The sequence below is a fragment of the Dermacentor albipictus genome, chromosome 1, assembly GCF_038994185.2.
Source record: "Dermacentor albipictus isolate Rhodes 1998 colony chromosome 1, USDA_Dalb.pri_finalv2, whole genome shotgun sequence".
NCBI classification, from domain to species: Eukaryota; Metazoa; Arthropoda; class Arachnida; order Ixodida; family Ixodidae; genus Dermacentor; species Dermacentor albipictus.
The window spans coordinates 339508404-339535213 of record NC_091821.1 but is presented as its reverse complement, the minus strand read 5'-3'; the positions used below and the strand labels follow the sequence as shown (position 1 = coordinate 339535213).

The following is a 26810-nucleotide window of genomic DNA, read 5'->3' as shown; positions in this document are numbered from 1 at the left end:
CTAGTACACCCCCTATGTGTAAGATTTTTTCCCCCTTGGTGTAATTGCGCGACATTGCCTATACTTCCGATTAGTGAGAGCGTGATAGCATCTGCAAAAAGTGCATGAAACGCAAATGCGAAAAAGCAAGACAGAACGAGTATTTTTGTTGCTTCCACGCTTGGAAGTTATGAGCGGCACCGGAGTGTTTTTTAGCGGGTACGTATACTTTCGAGGTTACAGAAGGTTGCCGTCGGTTATACAGTGAAACCGCATCGTAGTTGAAAACAGTTACACGTAAAAAGTGACTTGATTATTTCGTATTTAATTCAATCCGGATGGTACGTTTCCTTCTTCGTGGCATCGCAATCGATCCATGTCTTACAATCTGAAGCTGGAACGTTAGGCTGTGCCACACAAAGGATGCGCTAATGGTGAAGCTACCTTTACAGAAACTAGCATTGTAGTGAGGCGTGGAGCTGGTAAATAAATCAACGAAGAATGGTGAAACAATATGATAAAAACTTATATGTATGCAGGAAACGCAGTGTCACATTTAACTTGCAAGCTTAATTATCAATAAGTTTACATAGGTTCGTATACCCAGCAACATCGAAATCAATTTGAAGCGTTTCGCTGTTTCCAGCATCTTGCTTGATGGCAGTAGCAGCCTCCTTCACTCTTTCACTAGTTCCGCAGACTTAGTTATAGCGAAAATGCACTGAAGAATGCCATTTTAGACATTTGATGGTTTTGATCACTTGTCCGTGTCGCCTATTGGTGTCTCTTCGGCCTCGCCGTGAGTATTGTTTCGTTTCAACCGTCTTAACTTGCTCGTTTTTCACAGAACATTCATGTGTTACATACGATGCGAGTAAAAATATCGAATGAAGGCTCATTAGCACGCGAGTGCCAGAGCACACACGAACGCACACGTGCATATGAAGCAATTAGGGTTTTAAACAAATCATGATACAAATAACTGCGGTCTTGGAACAGACGTGTGAAAATGTTATCCTATGGGTTCGCAACGGGCTTTCAAAGACTACACATATACTTTCAATGTATTTCCCGCATGTTTAGTGGCACGGTTATACATCGGGGATGTATGAGGGCTGTGAACAGTTGGCAGAACTAACGTCTCTAGAGGCGGAATCACATGGCGAGCTGAATCGTCAAACCACGCCGTGCGTAAAAGTGCCGTAGATGAGTTACTCGCAGCGCGATTTGATGCCGATGAACCACGCGATTTTCAGTGCGCAGAATGAATCAGCAATTCAGTTAGCCGCACGAATTCACCATAAGCGTTGAAAAGTAAAGTGCGCACTTCAAAGCGCATCGGTACCATCCGACTATACTCTTGCCTGCGGAAGCACGTCGAAAAGCGAGTTTCGCGAACACCTTGGGTCTGGCAACCCTAGTCGGCCAGCCACGGCCGAAACCCGGTGGCGCCCCGCGACTCTCGAGCCAATGGCTCCGCGCAGTCGTCGTGACGTCACGTCCCCATGGCGACGCCTAGCGTTGACGCCGCCGGCCCGCCAACTTATCGATCGGTTCGCCGTCCTTCGGGAGGCGCTCACTCGCAACGGGGCGCTTGTGTGTGTTCCTGACAATCGGCACCGAAAATTTGCGCTGATTTACTTTTGTTTTTTGCTTCGCCTCGACGCGGCTTGGTGACTTGCTCGTCCGTCGGGAACCCTAAAAATCTGCGCCCCTCCGTACCACAGCGGAACGCCCGTGCGGCCACCATGTAAACGTTTGTTGGCGTGATATCTCGCACGCGTCTGCGCATCGGTGACACGACGGGACTCCTGCTCCGCGAGCCTCAGGGGGAGCGGAAAGGAAAAAAGGAAGCCTCGGCGCATTGCTATCGCCGCGTTACAATAGGCCACTCGAACGGGAGCGGCGATGAAGCTCCGCGTCTCGCAGCACAGCTTCCACCATGACGACAGCCCACAGATCAAGGCTGTCGACGAATGTAAGTATTTCCGTGTCTTCCACTGGCTCTCCGAGTATCGCGCGCGCAGGTTTTCCCGTTGCACGCGCGCTTTTCGCGGACGCAAGCTGTGACTCACCCAGCGCCGCATTCAATATGGAGGCTGTCGTATGGTATCGCCGATAACCGACTCGCCCACGCAGTGCTTGGTTGCTTCGCACAGGACATGCGCAACCAAACGTCGGTCACGCTGGGTCGCTTTCGTCTTCTCACTTCCCGTTTCACATTGTCTTCGAAGCTGTACGCGCTTGACGAAGGTGGCGCATTAGAGATGTGCGATACTGAAGTCTCACGCTGTCTACAGGAAGCCATGATTCTTGGTGTGGTTTGACAAAAGAGCTTCGGCTTTACGTTACCCACAGCGACCTGAAGGCGGAAATTTTGAGCTTTTTCTGGCATGTTATTGGGGGTATTTACTTTGCCTGTTGAAGAGGACTACTGTTTGCCGAAAAGGGCTCTGGGAACTGCAGCGTAGTGCTTGCCGCACCATGTTTTGTAATGATTGTCAGCAGCAGGTGCAAACGACGGCCGCATACCGATGTAACCGACGTATTTTATAAGCTGCCCTTTTTAGAGTTGGCGATGTTACAGCTGCCCTGAGCGGAACGATCACGTGTTTATTATTATTTTCTTTTGCTTGGCCTTGCAGCTTATACGCTTAGCACTTAATACCATGTGGCTATTTTCACCAGCCTTAAACGGTGCTTGAAGCTGAGCACTAGTCGTGGAGGCTGCAACACTGTCACCTGATAGCCGGCTTGTTTAGTTATAAAAAATTGCTGTCTTCAGCGTTTCCCCCTTTTTTACCCCGTGCAGATAGCACAGTGCCTCACCGTTAAAAGATATATTACCTGTGGAAAACGAAGCACTTAGTTTTTACCTACTCGAAAAACAAGCCAACCTCGTATTTATACCTCTCTGGCACATAGGTAGATTGGTTTCGTGACAGAAGTTCAGCATTTTTCTGCCTTGCCATTCGCATGTTTAATTCACATATAACTTTTTATTCTTTTCATGAGCTCTCGCTTACTCCATTTCCAGCGCACCTAAGTCTTAAATACTTCTCACTTGGCAATAAAATATTCCGAAGTGCCTCGACTGCATATATTTAAACTTCTTTTGTTTACGCTGGCCTTGAAGCAAACAAGAAGTTAGCGAGTAATAACCAGGTGCTAGTTCAATTCCTCTCACAAAAGGCGTAGACGGCATTTCAAAGCCTATTCAGCGAAGCGATCGGTTCTCGTCTGTGCGGGGTGTTTACGATCGCCGCTTTTACTGTCTTCGTGGACTACTCTTTCTCTTTTAGCAGCGTCTGTCACGGTTACTTTCGGTACTAATCATTTAAGCATTGCATACGGACACGAAGGAAAAGAAGAAAATGAAAGAAAAGCAAGTCGTCGAATTCCTGCGAAGGAAGCTCGACGCATGGTTGCTGTCCGGCGAGCGAAAGGAAACAAAAGAAAAAAAGAAAGAGCCCAGTAACGGTTAAGGGAATAGACGGGGGAATATGGGATTGGCAAGCACTCAGAGTCGGCAGGCAGAAAAAAGAAAGAGTCACCAAAAAAGGACGGCGACAAAACGCAAGAGTGACCGCGACATAATGCAAGGCGAAACACAGTACCGCTGAATGCATCTAGGTGGAACTGAAAGGGGGTTGGATGGGGAGGAAGGGAGGGAAGGGGAAGTAGCTGACAAGGTGACCAGGCGTAACCTTGAATCGGAATGAGTCTGCGTGCCAATCGATGGCTCCGCGGTGCAGAGAGACGATCCTTCGTGCCATGCACGTTCGGCTATCGCACGTTCGGTGTGCGTGCGCACGCACAGCTACACGCACGCACACTCACTCCGCGTGTCGCGCAAGGCCCGGGCGGACTGTTTTCGGCAATCTCGACTGCGCGCTCTGCCATGCCCGCCTCTATACACGCTCACGTCGCCCCGGGGAGATTCGAGACGGGAGGGTATTATACGGTTTCGCTCGGCGTGTGTGTCACCAACAAGAGAGGAGCATAAAATTTCATCCCCTTTTGCGCCGCCACTAGGGAGCCGAGGAAAGAAAACAACGCTAGATGTAGAAGCGTTATACAGGTATTGCTATCTTCTGTATTTCTCTTGTGCCGGGGAGGTGTTATTGTTCGAGCCGGGGACACAAGGATAGAAGTGAGATCGCGTTTAGAAAGCTATACGAAGAGAGAGAGGGATATATATATATATATATATATATATATATATATATATATATATATATATATATATATATATATATATATATATATATATATATATATCCGGTGAAGCGACACTTCGCGGGTGTTTGGAAGGAGAATAACGGGCGCGGCAAAAAAAAAAAAACTTGTATGTTCTCTAATGTGGGCTGTAATGACGGGAAGAGTGTCATAATACACTGTGGCAACAGATTATTTTTTCTAACCCCACAAACCTTTTCTCTTTCTTTTTTCTTTTTTTCTTTTTAGTGAACGCAGTTTCTTTAGCGCGAACGTTACAAATATGACGTGTTCGTCGGCACAAGTGTTCTTATAGCGGTTTCGCTTATCCACGAATACGATTTCTCAACGAGTACTTACAAAAAATATATATGTTGACATTTCACAAGATGGCTGTTAATCTTCCGTAGACCTTAAAAAAACCCTTTGTAGAAATTAGTCGAATTTCTATAGGAAGTCTTGCAAGGTTTGTGTGCGGGCAAAAAAGAAACTAACTTTATTTGGTCAAAACTCCTGGTCTAGCGTCAGTCCCGCTGGCTTGTTTGGAGATTATGTAACGTGTGTAAACGTATGTACCAGTCATGAAACGCATCACGTGGAGCCTGTGATGTGTTGCCGCAATGAATTTAGTCCTCCTGCCGAAAAGAAATGTTGTTTGAATTAGATATGGTACCGGGAGAGCGACGGAATCGCCCCATAAATGCCGCCTTCGAGCGGCAACGTGTTTAAGACACATTTTCTGGGAACACCGTTCGTTGGTATTCCACAGGCTGTAGCAGGCGTTCCAGGGACGGTCTTTCTGGTGTTTAGACGACGAGGCGTATAAAGACTGGTGCGCGTCGAACAGGAAAAGACTTCATATTCGAGTTGCCTGCGTTTCGCGAAGAGGAATTTTCCGCATGAATCCATAAAACGCACAGTACCCGGGGCCCTGCGTAATTTAATTTTTGTCTCTTTGCTTTCTTTTTTAATTCTAGTGTTGAGAGAAAAAAATATATACTTGGTCTCTGAAGAAGGTCCCTAAGATCTATGGACGTGAGTATTGAACTGGAGACGTCTAACCTATATCACAGCATGACCAAATGTTCAAAATTTTTTCATTGGGCATTTTGGTTTATTCTAATTAAAAATGCATGCCGCAGTTTCTTAATTTGTTGCGCTTATAAGACGGTGAGTTACTTTATACAAACTATGTGGCAGGGTATGTCTATCTTTACCCGCCGCGGTGGCTTAGCCATTATGGCGTTGCACTGTTAAGCACGAGGTCGCGCGATCGAATCCCGGCCTCGGCGGCCGCATTTTGGTGGGGGCGAAATGCAAAAACTCCCATGTCCCGCGCATTGGAGGCACGTTAAAGGACCCCGTTGGTCAAAATGAATCCGGAGTCCCCCGCTACGGCGTGCCTTGCAATCAAATCGTTGTTTCGACACGTAAAACCCTAAAATTCACATGTCTATCTGTGAGTGGCAATCCTTTTGAAAAGCAGGAATACGCCAGAAAAGAAAGGGGAAAAAAAAACACCGGTTCTTGATCTGTATGTGCATCCAGAAAAGTGAAACTACTAAATCTTAACGGTTGTCCCTTTATGTGATGTGACTTTACGTTTAGGTGTTTCTAAGTAACGTCTCAGCCTTTACTTTTTTTTTTCGGTGACCTTCATTTTTGTTTAATCGTGATACGTATTCGTATTTTAGTTGCGTGTCAATTTTATCTGGGCAGCGCCGCAGTCCAATTATACTATTCCAACTAGCCCCAACGCAAGACTTAATCTTTATTTTGGTCTCTGCCGCATTGTGCTATCGCCCCTTGAAATTGGTGCGCGCATGTGATAGGTGAATTATAATCAGGCTTATTATTTTCTTATGTATTCGTGTAACTTAAAAAGAAGTAGACGGCGTCGCTTACGGCGCCAACATCTCCTGACAATGTACATATTTAAAGAGTACAAACCGCGATGGTCTCCCTCCCTTCCTTCCCTTCCTTCCCCACAATCCCCCCTCCCTTTCCACTTCCTGCGATAAACCATTTACTCACTCGAGACCCGCACCGGTTTTCTCTCGCGCACACTTAGTCGCGAAGAACCTTTAATAATGCGCAAACAAATCTTGTGTACACTTAGTCGCAACGAACCTTTAATAATGCGCAAACAAAAAACAGACTGAGAAAAATACTACTTTCCCTAAGGTTCTGTATTGCGTAGACACCACACGAGCTGCGCCGAGACCAGCAAGATGTTGACGCGGTACTACAGGCTTCAGTCATGCATGAGGTGTCCGCATAGAGAAGATCTATTGTAAGCATTTCGCAAGCCTAACGATAACGGCCATCAAGCTTTATTATTATTTTTTTCTTAGGCCTTATGATGATAGCTGCACCTCATTTCGTATGCTGCAGACCAGCCTCATCGTCGACACTGTAAGCGTCGCCTCGTTGTTCATAATTCAGCCTTAAGAAAAGCAAAGCGATCACTCGAAAACATCATGCGAACAATGTGCGCAGGCTAGAGAGAGAGAGAGAGAGAGAGAGAGAGAGAGAGAGAGAGAGAGAGAGAGAGAGAGGAGGGAGGGAGGGAGGGAGGGGAAACACACGGCGAGTGGAATATTCTGCTGAATGCAGTCGCTCTGCCTATAGTCGCTTAATATTTATCCCCATAATGTGCCTGCAGTCTCAGCCACTATATCCTGTCAGTCTAACCTTCCTCGAATTTGTTGCGTCTACTTTTCTCTCCCGTATTATACTGTATATATCTATAACTCGCGTGCGACATCCCCTTGCTCTCGCGCTTGAAAGCTTTTTTTTTTTTCTCTTCAAATCTGTGTTCTCATCATTCTGAGAGACGCACACGCTGCTCAGTGTTACGTAAGAACGGCGCTGCCATATTCCATTAAGTTTACGCCGTAGAGCTGTGCGGGGGCGCGAGGGATTAGATTGCGCCTCGTGTCGCTTCAGCGTATATATATGTATATTTTGTCCAACTTGGTCGGACGTTTCAGTGCTTTTTTCTTTTCTTACTCGGAATAGCTCCACAATCGGTAATATAACACTTTTGTGAAATCCACGGCATCGCTCAATATCCAGCGCATTGCGATGACTGGAAGCTCTTTGTAAGGGATGTCGCGTCTCTAAGCTAAAAATACGGTGAGTGCAGGGTAGCTTTCTCCCTTTCTTTCTTTCTTTCTTTCTTTCTTTCTTTCTTTCTTTCTTTCTTTCTTTCTTTCTTTCTTTCTTTCTTTCTTTCTTTCTTTCTTTCTTTCTTTCTTTCTGTTTTTTTAAGAAAGTGCAGTTTCACAGCTTTGCGCACAGAACTACAAATTGTCATAGGTCACTATCGTCGACTGAGTCGTTGTTAAAAAGACACATTGAAAGCAATCGTATATGAACGAGTAGTTGTCCCTTCAGCATTAACAGCCTGTGGAGGCATTATGCATGCGTATTTAAAGGTCAGCAAAATGCAAAAGGTTCGCAGATGCTTGCAATGTATAGAAAGTCGGAGGCGTATGGAGTCGTTGAGCCTTGACGACGAAAACTTTTTTTCGAAACGTTGGCGCCGGTTTTATAGGCAACGTTTTTATTCCCACAAAGCACAAAGCACAATCTTGTGCTGCGGTGAGCTTCGTAATTTTGTACATTGATTTAAGTGCGGGAAGCCTTACGCAAAGCCCATAGTAACGTTGGCAATAGGCTGGAGCGAGTTCCACCCCCCCCTCCTTTTTTTTCTTTCATCTGCGGATAGTTCAGCAAAACAGTCGCACATACTTAATTAATATGATGTATAATTACTGCACTAGTACTACACTAATTAAATAACAGGCAAGCAACATTTAATTGCTTTCTTGCACAAATGTACTTGCCATGGCCATGTACGTGCTTGTGTTGTTTTCGCCGCCCTGGCTGACGTGGTAGCGGGTTTAGGTGCGGTCCGGGCTCCGAATCTGATAAATAAACGTTTACCAGTTCTTGCATATTTCCTTGATGTGTAACGGCGTTTCGGTTTCCACACGGCTATCCGTGCCAGCTGTTGTTGCAGCGTGAGGCGTTTGCACACCTTCTTCCCTGTCTACGCTATACAGTCGATAGCAAAATTGGAGGAAACACCGAAGTCGTTTTTAAGCGACAGTTACGATTCTAAATCTGACATCTCAATATGTGGCAAGCAGCTTTTAGTCTCACTGATAACTTTTATGCGGTCCTGTGCGTTTGCTTCTTGGAGGCAAGTTGGAAGTTTCAAATCTCCCTTCAGACGTGTGCACAACAGTGCCAGCCAAGATAGTGCATCAAAGGCAAAAGCAGGGACGAAAATAATGTCCTAGGTGTAGTGTTCCGTACAGCTTCATCTTGAGTCACTTCCGGTCGGTCCGACCGGAAGTGACTCAAGATGATGCAGATTTTAATAATATATGCAAAGTGTTTTGATGAAAAGATTTGGAAGAAAGACGGGCTGGGGTGCTCGCTTCCAGTGCCAATATGTTGTTGGGTAGCAGGCTCACGTCTTTCATTGTTTCTGACAGTGTTTTACATCAGGCATATTTTTCAGGTGGCTGGATGGATTATATCTAACTTTGCTGGACATGAAATAGTCGATGTTCTCATATCGAACGTTCCTGTGTAGAGTTCACTCATGGAGTCCATATTTTGTAAACTTGGCAAAATCAATGAAAGATGAAAAATTCTTAAACCTGTTCAGCTGCAGCTTTTAGTGATTTTGAAGCTGACAGTGAAGGCACTTTCGTGCTTTTTGAGAACTCCTGTGATTACGCGCCGCAGAGCGCGCACGTGCAAACATTCACCGCCTTCCTCTTCTCTCTCTCTCTTTTTCTATGTACTTGCACCTACCTTCGCCATCGTAGGGTAGCCAAACAGACCACTAGAGCACCCAGAATACCTCCTTCTGAAAAAAATAGGGGTTGGGGGAGATGAACTTGTTGGCATGACGTCATGGTGGTTTTTAAAAGGAGGATAGTATAGCATACCTTAACATATATGTTGAAAGTTACCACCCCCAAAGCCCTCTCCCCTTCTTTTCCACGTTGAAGCGCCACTGCACCAAACGCGTTTCTAGTTGATGTTACCTCCTTCTCTCTTATATTTCTTTCTTATCTCTCCCTCTCCGTCTGAAGCTGCAAGAAGTGTGGTGAAACTACATTTTCTATGGGCAGAATAGATTGTCGCCCGAAGGCGATGTTTCCCGACCGGGCAGTTCTCGTTGACGAGTCAATCTTGCTGTTTCGCAGCGAGCCCCGCCCTGGTGGGCATCGGGGTGGGCAGCCTTGTGCTCGTGGTCGCTCTGGCCGCCGTCTCGTGCGCCTGCTACCGGCGCCGCGGGGTGGCGCAGGCCAAGGGTCCCTCGCAGCGCCGACACCCGGACAAGAACCTGCCCCTGAAGAAGTCGTCGGCCGTGCGGTCGCCCAGCAGCGGGCCGGCCGGCCCCATCCTCAAGAAGTCGCCCAGTCCGACGGGGGGAAGCAAGTCTCCGCTAGGCGGCGGAGGACACAAGTCGCCCTCCAGTCAAGGTGTGTGCGTGCACAGTGCCTTGAGACGCGGCGATACAGCCGCGCGTCAGCTACAAGCAGTTTGTGTTCGTAACGTTGCTTGCTTGCGCAGGGTGGTGGAGAGCTACGAAGCTGGTGTCTCCAATCGACGCGCTTGTTTCGTATGCGAACACTTAACTACCTGACGGCGGGGGTTCCATGACGTCAGAGAGGCTGGGGCGACCGACCCGTTTAGTCTGCAGAGTCGATCGATCGACTTCGTGGCAGCTCAACTGCTAGCTGTGGCAAAGAAGTAACCGTGCATAGATTTACCGCCTCTCCACTCCCCTTTCTTTCAATGTTATTGCCAGATAGCAAGGCCTTCTTTTTTTACCTTAAGGACAAACTATTCTTGTCGTCACATGTGTTCTAGCGTCAATATTTATTTTCGAAAGCAATGAATTACACGTCATCCTCAGCCGGCCTGTACTGTTTTGGTTAAAGAAGAGCGCACAGAAAAATGTTGTTTCTACGAAAGAGCTGTAACGCGAAGCAAACGTCCTTGAGAGAGACGGAATAATACCCGATAGTCTTTCTTGGCGCTTTCTCCTTCACGCAGCCAACTAATCAATCAACGAGTTCTTCCGAGAGATTTGGCGCATGATGAACCAGAAATCGCGTAAAGAAGTCGGGCGCAGAGCATCTTTGCGACTTCGACCCTATAGTAGCGCACAGTCATTCTGGCATGCTGACGGCCAGCTTCACGCCAACGAGCTGCCAATCACTGGCGCTGTATATCGGTGCGTTGCAGGTGGTCTGACGCCACCGACGGAGACGGCCCGCTCGATATGCGAGTCGGCGACCAAGGAAGTGCGCGCCGTGGTGCCGGCCGCGGCGGCAGCCTCGACTACCGGCGCCTCAGTTGTCGCTTCGACAGCCAGGGCGCATGTAGACGGGGACAAGAAGGACGTCAGCCCGCCGGCAGCGGAAGACGTCGCCGACACCAAGGAGAAAGAGGTATGCTCCGTCCGTTGCTAATTCGTTGCTCACTCACTTGCTTGCCTAACCAGTAGTCTAACCTAACTTAAACTAACCACTTGCCCATTTGCCTGATTGGCCTAGGCATAGCCATGCGTCGCATCTTGCGTGCGCGCAGCGTTCTCTCTCTTGGGTGCCTCCATTCCCCTCTCTCCCCCCTTACCATTTTCTCTCGCGTAGGATAGCAAACAGGGCGTCAATTTGGTTGATCTCCGTATTCCTTTCCTTTTTTTTGCATTCGCTCTCTCTCTCTCGCCGACTCACTGTTTCTTTAACTTATTCATTCAGTGGTATGCCTGTCTTTTAGAAGACTGACTGACTCTCGTCCTTCCACTCACAAACTCACAACAGGATGACTCACTCGCACAATCACACTTTGCCTCACTCATGTGCTCTCTCACTGGATCACTCATCCGCTCGCCTTTTCACTCGTGCGAAGAGAAAATGAACGCCTCTTGCATTTTTTCTGCTCTCTACGACGTCCAGAGCCTCTCTCTCTCCCCGGGCAGCGCCAAACTAGCATAGGGCGTCGCCCCGTGGACGCTTCGGGCACTCGGCTCGCCACCGCTATGTTAGGTGGCACTATTGCTGTTGTGTGGCCGGCTGTGCGACACTCGGGGAATGTGGGTGAAATGTGTTATGCCAATTGTGTGTTGATCTGACCTGCGTCACTCTACAGGCGGGATACAGGAAGCTATGTACTCAAACCCAAAACCGGATTGACATAGATACCGTTTTCGGCGCCAAAGGTTCTTGTGCGTCGCTCGCGTAGAAAGCGGCGAGAGCGTTGCTTCAGTTCCTTGACTCTACAGGTCTCTACGATCGTTGGTGTCAGCACTGTCAGTACCTGTCAGTGCCTGGTGCAGTACCTTGCTGGGCGACCGTCACCGGCGGCCTTTCAGCCACTTGCGTTCAACTGCGGTTGCTAAGGCGCTCTGCCGTCTAGATTTTCAATATATGCGACCCGACTTCTACTACGGTCCAAACTGCTCCCATGGAAACAGTCTCACTGCACCGGCAGCCAGCGTCCAAGCGTAAACAAACCCGACCCCACTCCACAATGCCGGCACGCCTAGGGACAAACACATGCAATATGCGCTAGGAAACCTCCTCCGTATTACCTAGGCAGTCACATATTCAAGGAACAAAAGCCCCCACATTTTCTATCTCGCGCCCGCTCTTACTTCCGCATGCGCACAAACGTCCGGCGCCTACGGTAGTGCCATGCCCCGCTGTACTTACTAGCAATTGTAAAGTCGCCTTTCTACCTGCCCATTTCCCCTCGTGGCTCCCCTCATGGATCGAGTGCTCTGTACTGCTTGAAACAGTTAACATGCTCCAGGTTTTTATTAACAGTTGTGAGCTCAGTACCCTGGTTCATGAACTCCGCTGCATGTGTAAGTGAACACATTTTTTGTATAATGTAAGTCAATGGTCCTAAATAGAAGAAAGCAGTCTAGATTCTACAGATATTTTTATCAACGAGGAGGCATTTCTCATTCAGTTGCCCTGTGTTATCAAATGACTTACTCGCAAAGGCGCTACTCTCGTATATCGCGCTCGATACCCGTTTCGAGAGATTGAGGTTTCGAGGCTTGATCACTTAAGATGGAATGATCTGCTTCCTTGCTTTGCGTTTGATGTGGTGTGAAATACTTCCGTCTGGATGGGCTCGTAGTTCGATCCGGAAAGTATGACTTTGCTTCGCAGACTACAGAAGAAAGATCTTCCCCACGCAAGCTTGTAGTATCGAATATCGAATAGTCAAGCACATACACATATATTTACAGCAGGAATATTTATATCGGTAAAATTAGATGCCATGCCTGTACTTAGTGGTGCAAAAAATACAGCTGTCAGGGACAAGGGATCACTTTTAAGCATAAGGCAACTAATTGCCATTAAACGAGCTGCACAAATAGTATCTCCACATCTTTAGAGCCTGGTTTCAAACCAACTTTCAAAAAAAGAAAGTGCTGAATAAATGGTTGCCGGAAATAGATCAAAGGTTGCGGAATAAGAAAGAAAAAATAAAGCTGCTGAAGGACTTGTGGGCCGTGGAAACATCTAAAAGGTCCCGTCGCAAGGAAACCATCACTGGTTGTAGCATCGAAAATAAAACTGATGCTTGACTAGACATCCAGAAACGCTAAATGACAGGATAGAAGCAAAAATCATAGGTTGACATGCAGGCAGACCGAGCTTGCATTACTGCATAACCCATTCCGTTTCTACATTGTTTCGATAACTTCTTTCGTTATCTCACTTCTGACAATTTGCGATACTTCTTTTAGGAGACGGAGAACAGTAACAAGGCGGTTGTTGCGAAATATTATTCAGTTTCAAATATTCGAAAATATTGCATAGTTCCTTTTCAACTATGAATACGAATAGTTAGTCTGTAATCTTCTATTCGTATTCGGAACTTGGAATACTCGCCCAGTCCTTGCCGATAGTGATAGGAAAAGAAGTTCCTTTTGATTGCCATCCTCCGAGACACTGATTCGATCGACGTTTGGCGAAACAGCCGCGCAGCAACGCAAGAGAAACTCGGGTAGGACAATTTACCGCCCAAGCACGCAAGACTGACCCCGCCTGTTGCAACTCCACAACCATCAGCTACTGTGAGGTCCACACGTAAGATCGCTCACTTATTCAAGGACCGGTTCGCTTGCTCGTCCACTGACCGATAATGGCGAGTTCATTGTCGTGTTTAAATTTGCAAGGAGTTCGATCATGTTTGCGTAGTGAACGGTCGATGACGTTGGGGTCGATAACACAAAGCTATATTGTGCCGACGATTACGCTTAAGTTTCGATGGATTTTATAAACTACTGATCGATGCCATACTGAAGGGCGACGGGTCGGCGACTCAACGATTTATTTGCAATGAAGAGTAGAATGCCATGGCGTCACCTTGGATAAAAGAGAGAGAGAGAGAGAGAAACAACTCGATGTTCATCCTCCAAATTCTTGAACTACGCACCGATGTGTCACGTGGCTGTATGGAGGGCAGCGCGCAAATGAACCGCTTTTACGTCATGTTTCGCCCTCGGTTTTCTTCACTCTTCATCCGACAGCTATGAGAGCGTGTATTGTGCTCTGAGTATTTATGAGCTGAAGTTTGCCTTCGTACCCTGTCTACCACATTGAAGCGATGCGAAGGGATATGAAAAAAAAGTTGTCAAGGTCATCTCTTGCCAGGGGCGGATCCAGGGCAGCTAGTAAAAGGGAAGAAGGAGAGGGGAGAGTAGGGGCGTCTCAACGCACACTCACTATTATCAGCTCTGAAGTGCTGGCACGTCTTGGGGGGGAGGGAAGGGGAGGTGCGGGATCCGCCATTGCCTCTTGATAAATGCACACAGCACAAGGCTAGCAGTCTGAGGAAATACCACCCTACGCTTCACTTATCCTGTTCCGCTCCAGAAGCTTTCTTTCTTTAGAGAGAGAGAGAAGGAAGGGGAAAGGCAGGGAGGTTAACCAGATGGGTAGATACGGTTTGCTACCCTACGCTGGGGAGAGAGGGGAGGAAGAGGTAAACACACCGCAATGTGTGTTTGTATGGGTTGGTCCTAGCTGGGCGATTGCAATAGTCACTACTGTCGATGTGCATTTTGTCAAACCAAGACATATATATATATATATATATATATATATATATATATATATATATATATATATATATTATATGTCTTGGTTTTAATAATCTATGTGTAGAATGATTCACTAGGTTCGTTCCCAATAACATAAAGAAAAAGAAACGTGTCCCTTGGACCCCGAGGGATGTCATCCAAACGAAGGGAAAATTAAAATGGTTGCAACCTTCAAGCTGATGTGCTGAGCCAAGGTTGACCATGTTAAGAAATGGACTGCGGTGCTAAATTAACAAAGCTAAGGAGAACCTTTTTTTTCTTATACTTTAGTCAATTTCTTTGAGAGAAGCACCTGACAAGTTTGTTATGTTTTCGAGAGCAGCCCATTCGCGGTCTATGTCTCCAGAGCTTGTTTGCACACTCGTCAGTCATCCAAAGGCTGTTGAAAATGTATTGAACAAGAACTTCCAGTCAGTGTACGCACCTAAAGACGCGCATGACGTCATCCAATCTGTTGGAGTCGGCTCGGAAATAAGGAATCTTACTATCACCCACGAGGGCATTCTGAAATTAGTCTTAAATTTAAAAGAAGAAAAGGTAATCGGCATTACGCGGGATGGGTTTCACAGTATTTGTGTGTTATACTCAATGCATCGTTATTGAAGTGTGCCGTTCCATTTGACTGGAGAATTTCTCGAATTGTGCCTGTAAAAAAGACTAATCAACATTTAAACGTTTCAAACTACCGCCCCATTTCATTGACTGCAATCTGCTGCAAAAGTTGGAGCACGTGATCTGTGATCATCTAAAACAATACGTAGGACAACTGCTTGCTGTCTGAAGATCAACATGGTTTTAGGGAAGGCATGTCGACCGTCACCCAGCTCATTACCACATATCATGACTTTGCAGCAGCAATCAATAACAGGGAGCAGATAGATGCAATATATTTAGACTTTACCAAGGCCTTTACCAAAGCCGGGAAGTTATGCTCTTGAAAACCAAATGGGTTTGGTGTCATTGAATGCACTGTACTGGTCCCATATATGTGGAATTTAAAAGAAGTCGAAATCTACTGAGTGTAGGAAGCAGGGGCCGAATTTACAAAGCTTCTCTTTCCTAAGGGCTCTTTATTATTGGCCGGTCGCCTTCGTTTATGACATGCCCAATGTCGATACTGGTTGGAACGTTCCCTTACGAACAATTCTATCGTAAAAGCTTTTTTGTGAATACAGGCCCAGATATATTATTATGGTCGTCGATATTTTAATAAAAGCTTTGAAAATTCCAAATTTCAAAATCAAAACTATCAGGCTTACAACTCCGTGATTCAGCAATAAAGACAAGATCACAATTCTGTAAACTGCGTCTAATAATACATTCAAGGCGGACGAAATTGAAGTATTATACTACACCACTCTAAAATACACGATTAATTTGTCAGTAGGAATTCTACAAAACTCGCGTGAACATTGTAGCGATTTCACGCAGGCTCTAAATTCATAAATTAAATTTGTCCGTTTTAGACGTGCTAACATATACAGACTACAGAATGGTGATGCCTGTTGTTGGTGCAGAGTTACGGATTTGTAAGTATCGTGCTTCAATATCTTCAATTTGTTTCAGAAATTTTGTAGAACCTTCTATCCACAGCTACTAGAATTTAACTTTCCCTCTCAAGTGCAACAAATTTCATTTAAATCGGTCCAGTGGTAGTATCACATAAGCATTTTTGCGCGTTACATGTACTTCAATAGAGGCGAAGAAAGGGGGTTAACCGAGGGGCCCGATTTTTATTAGCCATACCACAAGAACCCAACAAACACTGACACGAAGGACAACATAAGGGAAATTACTTGTGCTTAATAAATGAAATAAAGAAACGATAAATTAATGGAAATTAAAGTGGACAACAAAAAAAACTTCCACTTTCATTTCATTCACTTTCATTTCCATTAATTTATCGTTTCTTTCCCCTATGTTTTCCTGCGTGTCAGTGTTTGTTGGCTTCTTGTGAAATGTATTTCAATAGGAAATTCGGTGTTGGCCCCGTGCTAAAGCTTCCTCTTGATAGCTTATTTTGTGAATACGGGTGACGGTTCCTAATGACAAGCTTTCTTGTTAATATACGTACCGGACAAAAAGAAAAAAAAACGTGCTCTGGTTGACTTAAGCGTCGGCTTGATAAAACTATCGCGTGTACACTGTTTGTCCGCGGCTGCAGTCATCATCATCATCATCATCAGCCTGGTTACGCCCACTGCAGGGCAAAGGCCTCTCCTATATTTCTCCGACAACCCCGGTCATGTACTAATTGTGGCCATGCCGTGCGGCTGCAGTGCGTAGGCCATTTAACCGCAGCGTCGTCCTCCTCCCCATCGCAGGTGACGGAAGAGAAGCCCACGCAGCTCGGCCAGCTGCACTTCCGGCTGCGTTACAACTCGGAGAAGCACGCGCTGCTGGTGACCATCGAGCGCTGCTCGGACCTGCCGGCGCGGGACCCGAACACGGGGTCCTCCGACCCCTACGTCAAGCTACAGCTGCTGCCCGAGAAGCAGCACAAGGTAGAGCGTGAAGTCTCTCGCTTGCCGTGTGCAGCCCTTTTGTCCGACTCGACATTCTCTGCAAAAAGAGAGGGGTCGGCAAACATTGGAGTGGCGTGATCTTTATTTGACAGCGACAGCTGAGGCACTCGACTGAATGTGCCTTCAGTCGTCGCTGCATGTCGAAACAATCGTAATACGTACAGGTTCGCACCAGTGGGTAAAATGCCTAATGTTGTTGAGCAACGCATGCTGTCAGCATAAATCGAAAGGAAACAGGAAAAAGCTGGTCGAAACACACGCAACGCATACGTACGTTGGAGTACGACGTGTAATTGCCCTGCAGCCGAATTCTAAGCGCGTTGCGGTCGTAAAGGCGAGGTTTAATGCATGAATCAGGCCAGCGTTACAGGAGCGGGTGAACCTAGGGAAGGCAACAGTCCATTCTAGTCGTTTATCACTTCTTAGCCTATATGTTTAAGTATATGCCTTCCGTGTCAGAAGAGTCAGAAAGCGTCAGACAGACCCCTTGTATATTAAAACGTACGCTTAAGGGTTGCCTGCTACGCGCACTCTTTAGTCAACGCATCCTATTGCGAACCGTTAAACGCGAGAAATATTGCGCCATATATCGATTTGGTTGCTTAGTGTTTTAAGAGGTACTGCGAAGGTTCGCACATGCCGACACGGTAAAGCGCGGCGTCTATGAAGACTTGTCGTCGGCGAAGGAGTTGGAGAGCCCACGGCAGTGCGCTGTGGCGTGTCGCAAGCAAACGCTCCTGCCTCGGAGACTGTCTAACTCGCGCGCACACCAAGACGGCGACCGTGAAGCCAATGTTAAACGACAAGGGAGCGAAAAAGTATATATAAAAATAAAATCGGCCCGAAGTGCGTACGTGCGTGTTATTCTTGGCGAGCTTTGTGCAACGGCACGTGTCAACTTTAATCCCTTCAAAAGAGCTTGCAGCTGGGCAAGTCGGTTGATATATGAAGGAAGGCGTCGGCTAATGCAACATAGACGAACACGAAGTACAGGACACGGGGGATTACAGAAGCTACGTTAACAGATAATCTTGGGGAAATGAAGATACTCATGCAAAATAGATTGTACTGTACGTAGAAATGTAGCCCGAAGGAACTTGTTCTAGGTAAATTGGTTGATACTTAGGAAAGCATTGGTTAACGAAAATTAGACGAAGCCAAGTTACGGAGGACGCAATCGCACGGCTGTACATAGCGCGCGTGCTGTCGGGGTTTGTGTAATTTCTGTTCGTCTAATTTGCGCAACCAATGCTTTCCCCCAACGAAACCTTTCTCGAGCTTTCGGTAATTCTAAAACGCGCGCCATGTTATAGCGCAGATGAGTGCTTTCGTGTCCGTTGAGATTGATATATGTGTGCGTCTAGTGATAATACGTCAAACGACATCTCGCTCTGCGGCGTTAGTACACGCGTGCTTGACTTCTAGGAAGCGCGCATTATTTGAGTTACCCGGCCTTGAAAGCACTGTGCCGGCGCGCTGCACTTCTGAGTCCACAGATGTACGCGCATTCAAGAGTTGCTCGAAAATAACGCTGCGGTCTCGTAATACCTCGTTTCATAATGCAAATATTCCAAAGGTTCACAACCGCATTTCAGTTAATGAAAGCGTTAGCCAATGATTGTCACACGACTTCTGTCAACGCGAATAGTGAGCAGCTGAAAATAAATGATAACCGGTTTACCTAAAGTGCACAGTCTTAAGCAATTATCTTAAAATCCAGCTTGTAACACGGGGTTTTGCTCCGACCTTTGCCACATGAAGTTTCACCTTGTAATTAATTCGGCTTTTAAGCTCTTTAGAAAGTACAGTTTGCCCTTGTACGACCAAAGACGAATCGCTGTTCTGTAGTATACCCGAATAACTTTCTTCTATATCGTGGCCGCAAAGCTTTCCCTTGTACATAGGTTAATGTTAACTAAAATGGGGGTGGGGTAGTAAATTAGAATAAATTTCGTCTATTTCTCCTTTATTTCTTCAAAGTGTACGACCTTTCCGTTGATAGTGAGCTTTTGTGTTGCCATTTTGGATCCTTCCTTTGCGCACGCCTACCTCTCAGTAACAAGATTAGGACCCGCCGTGGTTGCTCAGTGGCTACGGTGCTAGGCTGCTGAGCACGAGGTCGCGGGATCGAATCCCGGCCACGGCGGCCGCATTTCGATGGCGGCGAAATGCGAAAACACCCGTGTACTTAGATTTAGGTGCACGTTAAAGAACCCCAGGTGGTCGAAATTTCCGGAGTCCTCCACTACGGTGTGCCTCATAATCAGAAAGTGGTTTTGGCACGTAAAACCCCATAATTTAATTTTTAGTAACAAGATTAGGTTAATACTGCACGCGGGATCTTGCGGTACTTAACGCGTTTGCTCAAACACTTTCAGTTGCGGTTTTCTCTACAACAGAAGTTGCGGTTCGTACTAATCCTCGTCTCTCTCTCTCTCTCTCTCTACACGAGCAGGTGAAGACGCGCGTCCTGCGGCGCACTCTGAGCCCGGTGTACGACGAGGACTTCACTTTCTACGGCATCAACCCGAACCAGCTGCAGGCCACTACGCTGCACTTCGTCGTGCTCAGCTTCGACCGGTACTCGCGCGATGACGTCATCGGCGAAGTGGTCTGCTCCATGGCGGGTCTGGACACCGACCACCTCGACAAGACGCTCGCCCTGTCGCGAGACATCGCGCCCCGGCACTTCAAGGTGGGCACCCGCGGCGTCGGGCAAATACCGAGAAAAGAAAGTTCACTCGCGTGCGACTTAGTGTGCAGATAGGAAGCGCTAGGTATAGCCATGCATCTTGTTTACTCTCGCCCTAATATACACACTTTCTCTTCCCCGTCGCTTTCATTAAAACTGTTGTTAGTCGGCGATTCGCATGTGTCGAGTGTCGTAGTTTTTTTTTTTTTCACGTCCTTGTTCGCATAATTGATTCACAGCGCCGTGTTCCATGTCGCAGGGTAACTGGAAAGCTATCAATTACTGACAGTCAACTTCAATATATGTAGTTTCTACCGAAATTTTCTTCCCCCCCCCCCTTTTTTTTTCTCTTCCATTGCTTTCTCTTCTCTTAAAGTGGATAGGAGTGGTGTCCCTTTCGGGAAGCAGTTGCTATAGCCCACTTCTCTCCTTCTCTCTGTGGTGTTTATACAAGCCTCCGTAGTTAGTCGTAAGGACAATGCCCAACGCGTTAACCAGACCGCATTTCCGCAGATTCGTTCCCAGGGCCGCGGCGAGCTGCTCGTCTCTCTGTGCCACCAGCCGGCGGCCAACCGACTCACCGTGGTGGTCCTCAAGGCTCGGAACTTGCCCAAGGTGGACATCACCGGACTCTGCGGTGCGTGAAGTGCCGATTTCCACGTTGCACGTGAATCGTGGGACATTCCAGCGCAGATGCAGGTTGCACGTACGGCTTCGTGGTAGCGCGGGAAACATATCTGGCCTGACAGTTATGTCTTCTGAATCTTGTGTTGATGCCTGACGCTTTCGGACGCGACAAAAAGTTGACGTGGAGGACATTTTACCGAGCGGAATTTGTACAAACGCCGGTTCTGTGACAATGAAAGAGCGAACTTCTTGGTAGGGTGCTTTCGAATAGGTGGGAAAGCTAATCTTCTTTTATCTTTTGGCTCGACAGGGATACTATAGCGGGATTTGTGAAAATGTTGGAAATTTCGAATGCGATTAAAATTACATGTTTATGTAATGTGATACTCGATATCATTGAATATACTATTTAGCTAACCTAATACACGAAAGTACTACGATAATCGGACTCCCGTCTGCCATAGAAATGGTGTGGTAAGAACGTATGGAGAAAGTGAGCAAATGATAAAATGAAAGGCAGGGAGGTTAACCAGTACTGAGTGGTCCATTGTAAGGCCAACCAGAAAATTGACTATGCTTGCACATTCCTTTGAATGTAATAGAGTAATGAACAGCAGCATATATGAAGAAGCTTTTTCGCTCGGGGCCAACTACGATGCCGCCTATTCAAGTACATATAAACGCCGAAATGATTTAATAAAGCAACTGCTGAATAGTTTTGAATGCAACTTATTGTATTTGAGAGATAAGGTTTCATGCTAGTGAATGTAACAACCAGATTTTAGATTTAGGGCCTTGAATGTTTTATGAAAATTCTCAAAACGTGGCACATTAAAAAAAGGAAGAAAAGAAAATAGAAGCCCCGAGTTTACAAATCCGTACCTCAGCACCAAAATCAGATATCGCTGTTCTGTAAACTGCATCCGTTAGATAATCTAACGCGGACAAATTTGTTATTTGAACTTACAGCTTGCTTTAAAGTGTTACAATGTTTACGGAGGTTTAGCAGAAGTCTCACTCGCAAATTAGTGGTATACTTCAAAGAAGGGTGCAATGTACCAATGCTGATTTCTTTAGCTGTCTTAATACTTTCAGATTACATAAATCTGACTTTGATGGTTTACACATTTATAAACTCGATACTTCTGTTTCTTGAACTTCAACAGCCTTCAGCAATTTTGATTAAAAAAAATTGACGGCTGCACTAAAAAACTCCTGTTTCCTGCAATCACTAGATATTAACTGATTCTTTAAAATGTGACAAGCATCATCAAACTTGGCGCAGTGGGTGCAGAGAGAAACTGTTTATCTTTTCCCACGTATTCAGATTGAAAATGCCGAGCTAAAGCTTCCTCATAAGTGGAAAAAAAAATTGTCGGCATTCTTTTTGTTCTTCACTTGCATACAAACGCAGAGAACTTGTTCATCACTCAATTCCACATTCTAATTGCGTATTTTCGAATACTTATTTTCGAAGCGAAAGTTTCACCATTCGAACATCTCTTAGGTGTTAGGTGTTGTGTCTTGTAGATCTTTACCATAAAAAAAAGAGAAAAAGAATCAGCGTGTGATTGTTCCCATCGTCGGTCAGTAGTAGCCTCCATGACGCGCATCGACTGTCGGTCACTGTCAGCATTCTTGCAACTGTGTAGAAGCCCACACGCGCCAACCAGACGTTGAAGGCTTACGCGTTTCTTGCACAAATGTTTCCCATAGAGATGCGACACATCTTGCGTCATAGTTTTTTCTACTCCACTTCGATAATCTTAATTCGTTGGTCTCTGTCTCACGTGAACAGCTGAAGTCGTAGTAACGTTTAATGGCGCAGTTTATCCTTACGTTCGTGTTACAGTTGAGTCGCACTCCCTCGTTTCTTCGATAAGTGCGCGGTTAGAAAAAGAAACCCCACAAAATGTTGCTGATTCTTCCAGCTTAAAAATTAGCTCCGGCGTTCTTGCGACGCATTTGAGCGGCTTGGTGAGAAGGTACCATCGGCCATTATCGTCCGGGAACGTGTGGAATTTCATAGAGCTGACATAGAGCGTAATCGCTCCGAGCAAATAACGTGCGCAACTAAATGGCCGTGTGAGAAGTCGCCGCTACCATGTACTTGCGAGGGGCCCGCAATGGTTCGGCGTAAAACTCCTTATCCAGGTTTCTTGTTTCCGCGAAGTATATTCAAATTGCGACAATGCATTGGGACGCCATATGCGCAGTAAATGTGACGTTTGACGCAGGAACGATGGTGTAAAATTTCACTGACCCCGTGGTAGCTACGGTGCTGGTAGTCTTGGCATTGTCACGCCTCCTTCATCCAAACGAGCAAAATTACGCGAAACGCTTCAATGGGCGATTCGTGCGTGACATGGCCGTGACCTCGAGGGCTAAAGGGCGACGCTGCTCACGCCTTGCTTGGCGCAGATCCGTACGTGAAGATCTACCTGCTGTACAACGAGCAGCGGATCGCCAAGAAGAAGACGCACATCAAGAAGCGCACGGTGAACCCGGTGTTCAACGAGTCGTTCGTGTTCGAGGTGCCGTACAACGAGGGCCTGGACAACCTGAGCCTCGAGTTCCTTGTGCTCGACTGGGACCGGGTGACCAAGAACGAGGTGGTGGGCCGCCTGCAGCTGGGCCCGCGCGGGTCGCCCGCCGCGCAGCAGCACTGGCGCGAGGTGCGTAACTCTCCGAGGCGCCAGATCGCCGAGTGGCACAAGCTCAGGGAGTAGTGGAGTGGGCGGCCGCGGCCTGCGCCTCGGGAAGGTGAGTGTCCACTGCCAGCGCATGCGCACGCCTCCATCCGTGGGGCGCTTACACATCCCTCGGAGATCTCTTTTGTCCGCTTGATCAGCCGCTACTCGACTGACTGATTTTGATCGATTGCCTTCCGACGAAGGAAGCTTTTTAAGGGAAAGTCAATGAGTAAACGAATAAATCAATCGGTCGATTAATAACTCAGTAATTAAATAAATAAATAAATAAATAAATAAATAAATAAATAAATAAATAAATAAATAAATTAATTAATTATCAGTCAATCAATCAATCAAGTAATGGATCGACTGATCACTCAGTAAGCCATGAGTGATAAGGATAAGGGGAATTGAGGGACTCTATTCTTTATTAGTTAGACAACCACACGATTTAACCACTCACGCCTGTTGGCTTCGCGATTGCAATCAATCAATCAATCAATCAATCAATCAATCAATCAATCAATCAATCAATCAATCAATCAATCAATCAATCAATCAATCAATCAATCAATCAATCAATTTTTCAGCAATAACGGCTAACTTGGCTTGTTTGGCACGCGTCTGAAGAAAACGAGTAACAGCGCTTAACAACGAGACGTGACTGGAACAGATGAAGCGCTTCGTCTGTCTCAGTCACGTCCCGTTCAGCGCTGTGGCTCGTTTTCTTCAATAATTTTCTTTAAAGCGTTGCAGAAGCCACGTAAGAAAGGCTTCTTTCCTCTTTCGTTTAGCCTGTCTTCTCCCACCTATGAAAGAAAAAGAATATGTCATTCATCGCCATCACCCTTGCTATACGAACGACGTTCTCCGCGCCGATGGCTATTACGAGATTAGCTGACCACTCCCTAGACGGGTACAGTGTTTCTAGCACGTATCGCATCCTTTTGTAGTATTATTGGGCATTTCATACTGCGAGTTTTATTCTCCGCTAACTTTCACAACCATTTTATTTTTGTTTTGTTCACTCTCACTTAGCTCATGCAAAGTGGCGCATTCACTTGCTTGCTGCAAATATTTCTCGGAGATTCTTTGCACTTGCACGTGAAGTTAAGTGATTGCTTTTCTTTCCAGGTTCAGGAGGGAGCAGCACGGCTCTGTCTGCGGATTCAGGCATCTAGGACGCAAAGAGCGACTTGAATCAGACAGAGGAACGGCGAGACACCTTGTCGCTTGCTTCTGATGTTCGTTGACCTTGTGGCTCTGCATACAATCTTTCATTTCCTGAACGGAATATCATTTTTGACACCTACCGATGCTTACGTGAATTTGAATTTAACGTTTTCTGATGACTCCACGATGCTTTTTCGCCATTTTAGAGAGGCTAGATAAACTGACGTCACTTGTGGGTAAACCTTTCTTCGCACACGTTTGTCCTCACGAACACTTTGCGGCAAGTGTTTTCCGAGTGGTGAGTGTAGCTTACAAAATAATTTCTTTTTCTGCGCTTATCGCGGCTTGCATTCTTACTGATTAAGAAGTTTTTGAATGTTCTGAGACGCATTGCTGCTTAGTGCGTTGTCATACGCGTTGTATACCCTAAAGTGCGGCCTCGGTCAGTATATTGAAAGGCATATGCAAATGATGCTTTGTACATACGCGTCGTGGTGCGTAGCCTAATCTGTTAGAATGATAAGTGTATTTGCTTTTTTCCCTCTCTCGGTTGCTTCCTCATCGGCGACGCGTTATAGCTTAAACCGAGTTAAGCTTTTTGTTGCAGTTTCAGCAATGCGATGAAACCTACCCTTTCTTTTAATGAGAACACCTACTTTTTCTTTTGCACTGACTGAAAACTTCCTTTACCTACTAAAGTAGAGAGTGTCCTCGAATTCGGTGTGCTTCTTGTTCTACGGAAAATGAAACTTTATTTGCTAAGATCCAATTGCACCTGTTCAATAAGACCTTCGATAATACCTAGCTATACAGTTAACAGAGTGGCGTGTGAGTGGATACGTACATGTGTGGCAACTCAGTATCATTAACAAAGGAACTGGTAATTACGCTACCATTCATGCACACCAGACATACGTGTCGCGATAGCCCTCAATAAAAGCTACAGCTGCATACAAAGTCGCAGTATTTAAATATACATGGGGCATCGACATGAGCTTCTACCACGAGATAGTTTTCTTACATCGTCGCCTTTTTCTTGCAACTTATATTTAAGCCGAAGCGAAGCTGTGTATTATTATAATAGTGATGGGAGTAAAAGCTTTTTGTGATAAGTGAGACAGACTAGGTGACTTAGGCAAAACAAATTAAAAGAATTAAGCGCGAACTTTTGTCACACGTGAGGACAGCTTGCAGGTGTGCGTCGTACACTTCAAAGATGCCGAAATATTTGTCACCCTCAATTCAAAGCACCGCACGACACACCAACACAAACGCGCCTGTTGCACTTACATCGCAAACAAACACAAAAAAACACGCACACTACACACCAGCAGCGGCCGGGCGTAGCAAAAAAGTGTCCCGACGATGACATTCGCGGGTACCCACACGGAGCTTGCGTTTTTTGTGAGTGGCCCATAGAGGGCGCTTCCTCTGAAAGAGTTTCAACGTTGAACGGTTTCGCTTTCCTACATGAACGACATATCGTGTTGGCGTGGAATGTGCACATGCGAGTGCTTGCACGCACGCACATGTAAATGATGCGCGACGGACCTTTGCAAGCAACGTTCGGGACGCCCGTACGAAAGTTGTTTACTCCCAACCCTGTACATACGATGACCCACCATAGACCACGCGGTGCGTGCCGGCAGCGGCAGAGTATTTTATGTACCACGTTGATGATGACAGAGAATGGACGTAGCACTTTTGTTCTCTTCTTCGATGTCTATACTACTACTTCGACAACTACTACTACACGAGTATTGCGAGCGTGCGTATAGTCGTGTTCTGTCGAGATGCATGCGTCTAAGTAATGAGGCAAAGTGCAGCGACGAAACAAAGCCTACTTATCTCTATCCCGCTGTTACGAAAACATGTCTCCGCTCTATTGCCACCTCTGACCGAGTGAAGTCCCCCTTTTTCCCGCCAACCTATAGCGTGTTATGCCCTTGTTACCATCTCCGAATGTGACCGCGTATATGGTTCGCGCGCCGCTATACGGAACATATTGTGTCGCTGTCATAGGACGATGCAGACTGAACAACGTGCGCGGGTATGTGTGCGACTGTGTTGTTGCGCCTCACTTCCCATTGCCCGCCTCCCTATCTCCCTATTCGCCCATACAACCTTGCCACACCCCCTCCTCTCAGCCTCCCCTCCTCATCCCCCCCCCAATCCAACCTTTCCCCATTTTAGGGCCGATCTCGTTGTGCGCAACGAGATCGTATAATACCCGTATAATAGACGTGAGGTAACATGTCTTTACTTGACGTATCGTGCTGTAAAGTAAAAATATTACACCGCTGGTCAGGCGCGAAGCGTCGCGGGCGCATTGTTGCAAATCGAGCCTGTGGCGGAGGAAATGACGTGCTCTCTGTAATCTGCGCAGAATCGCAAACCAGTAGGTTGTTCTTTTCCTTTTTTTGTGTGACTTTCATTGAAGTGGTTCCGCAATAAACACAACTTTATCGGAAACACAGGTCTCGTGTCCTTTTACTTTATTTTAATTTCTGCGTTTCATATAGCAGGCTTTTGTGGCTGCGTGCGAGTGGTCGGGGTGAAATTAACCTCCCTGAGACGATATAGATTACACCAGCAGTCGTCGCGCGACTTCCTGCGGATGTCTAGGTGACTTCCTGTTGCCTGTCAGAAGTCATATTGCGGCGTATCGGCTGTGGAATGCCACAGCAAGCCGAGAACAGCTCGACGCATTGTTCTGCGGCGACTGGGTGTCGATATTACTGCAG

General features: G+C 46.5%; 1 protein-coding gene across 1 annotated transcript; it reads left to right on the top strand.

Annotated features, from left to right (window-relative positions):
* Nucleotides 1–1556: 1556 nt before the first annotated feature.
* Syt4 (Synaptotagmin 4) lies at nucleotides 1557–26538 on the top strand. Its single transcript, XM_065434767.1, has 8 exons — nucleotides 1557–1957; nucleotides 9429–9707; nucleotides 10477–10682; nucleotides 16681–16860; nucleotides 19337–19576; nucleotides 20087–20210; nucleotides 22622–22963; nucleotides 24028–26538. Exons 1-7 carry the CDS (start codon nucleotides 1888–1890, stop codon nucleotides 22927–22929), a joined length of 1407 nt encoding a protein of 468 aa, XP_065290839.1. The 5' UTR covers nucleotides 1557–1887; the 3' UTR covers nucleotides 22930–22963; nucleotides 24028–26538.
* Nucleotides 26539–26810: the final 272 nt, after the last annotated feature.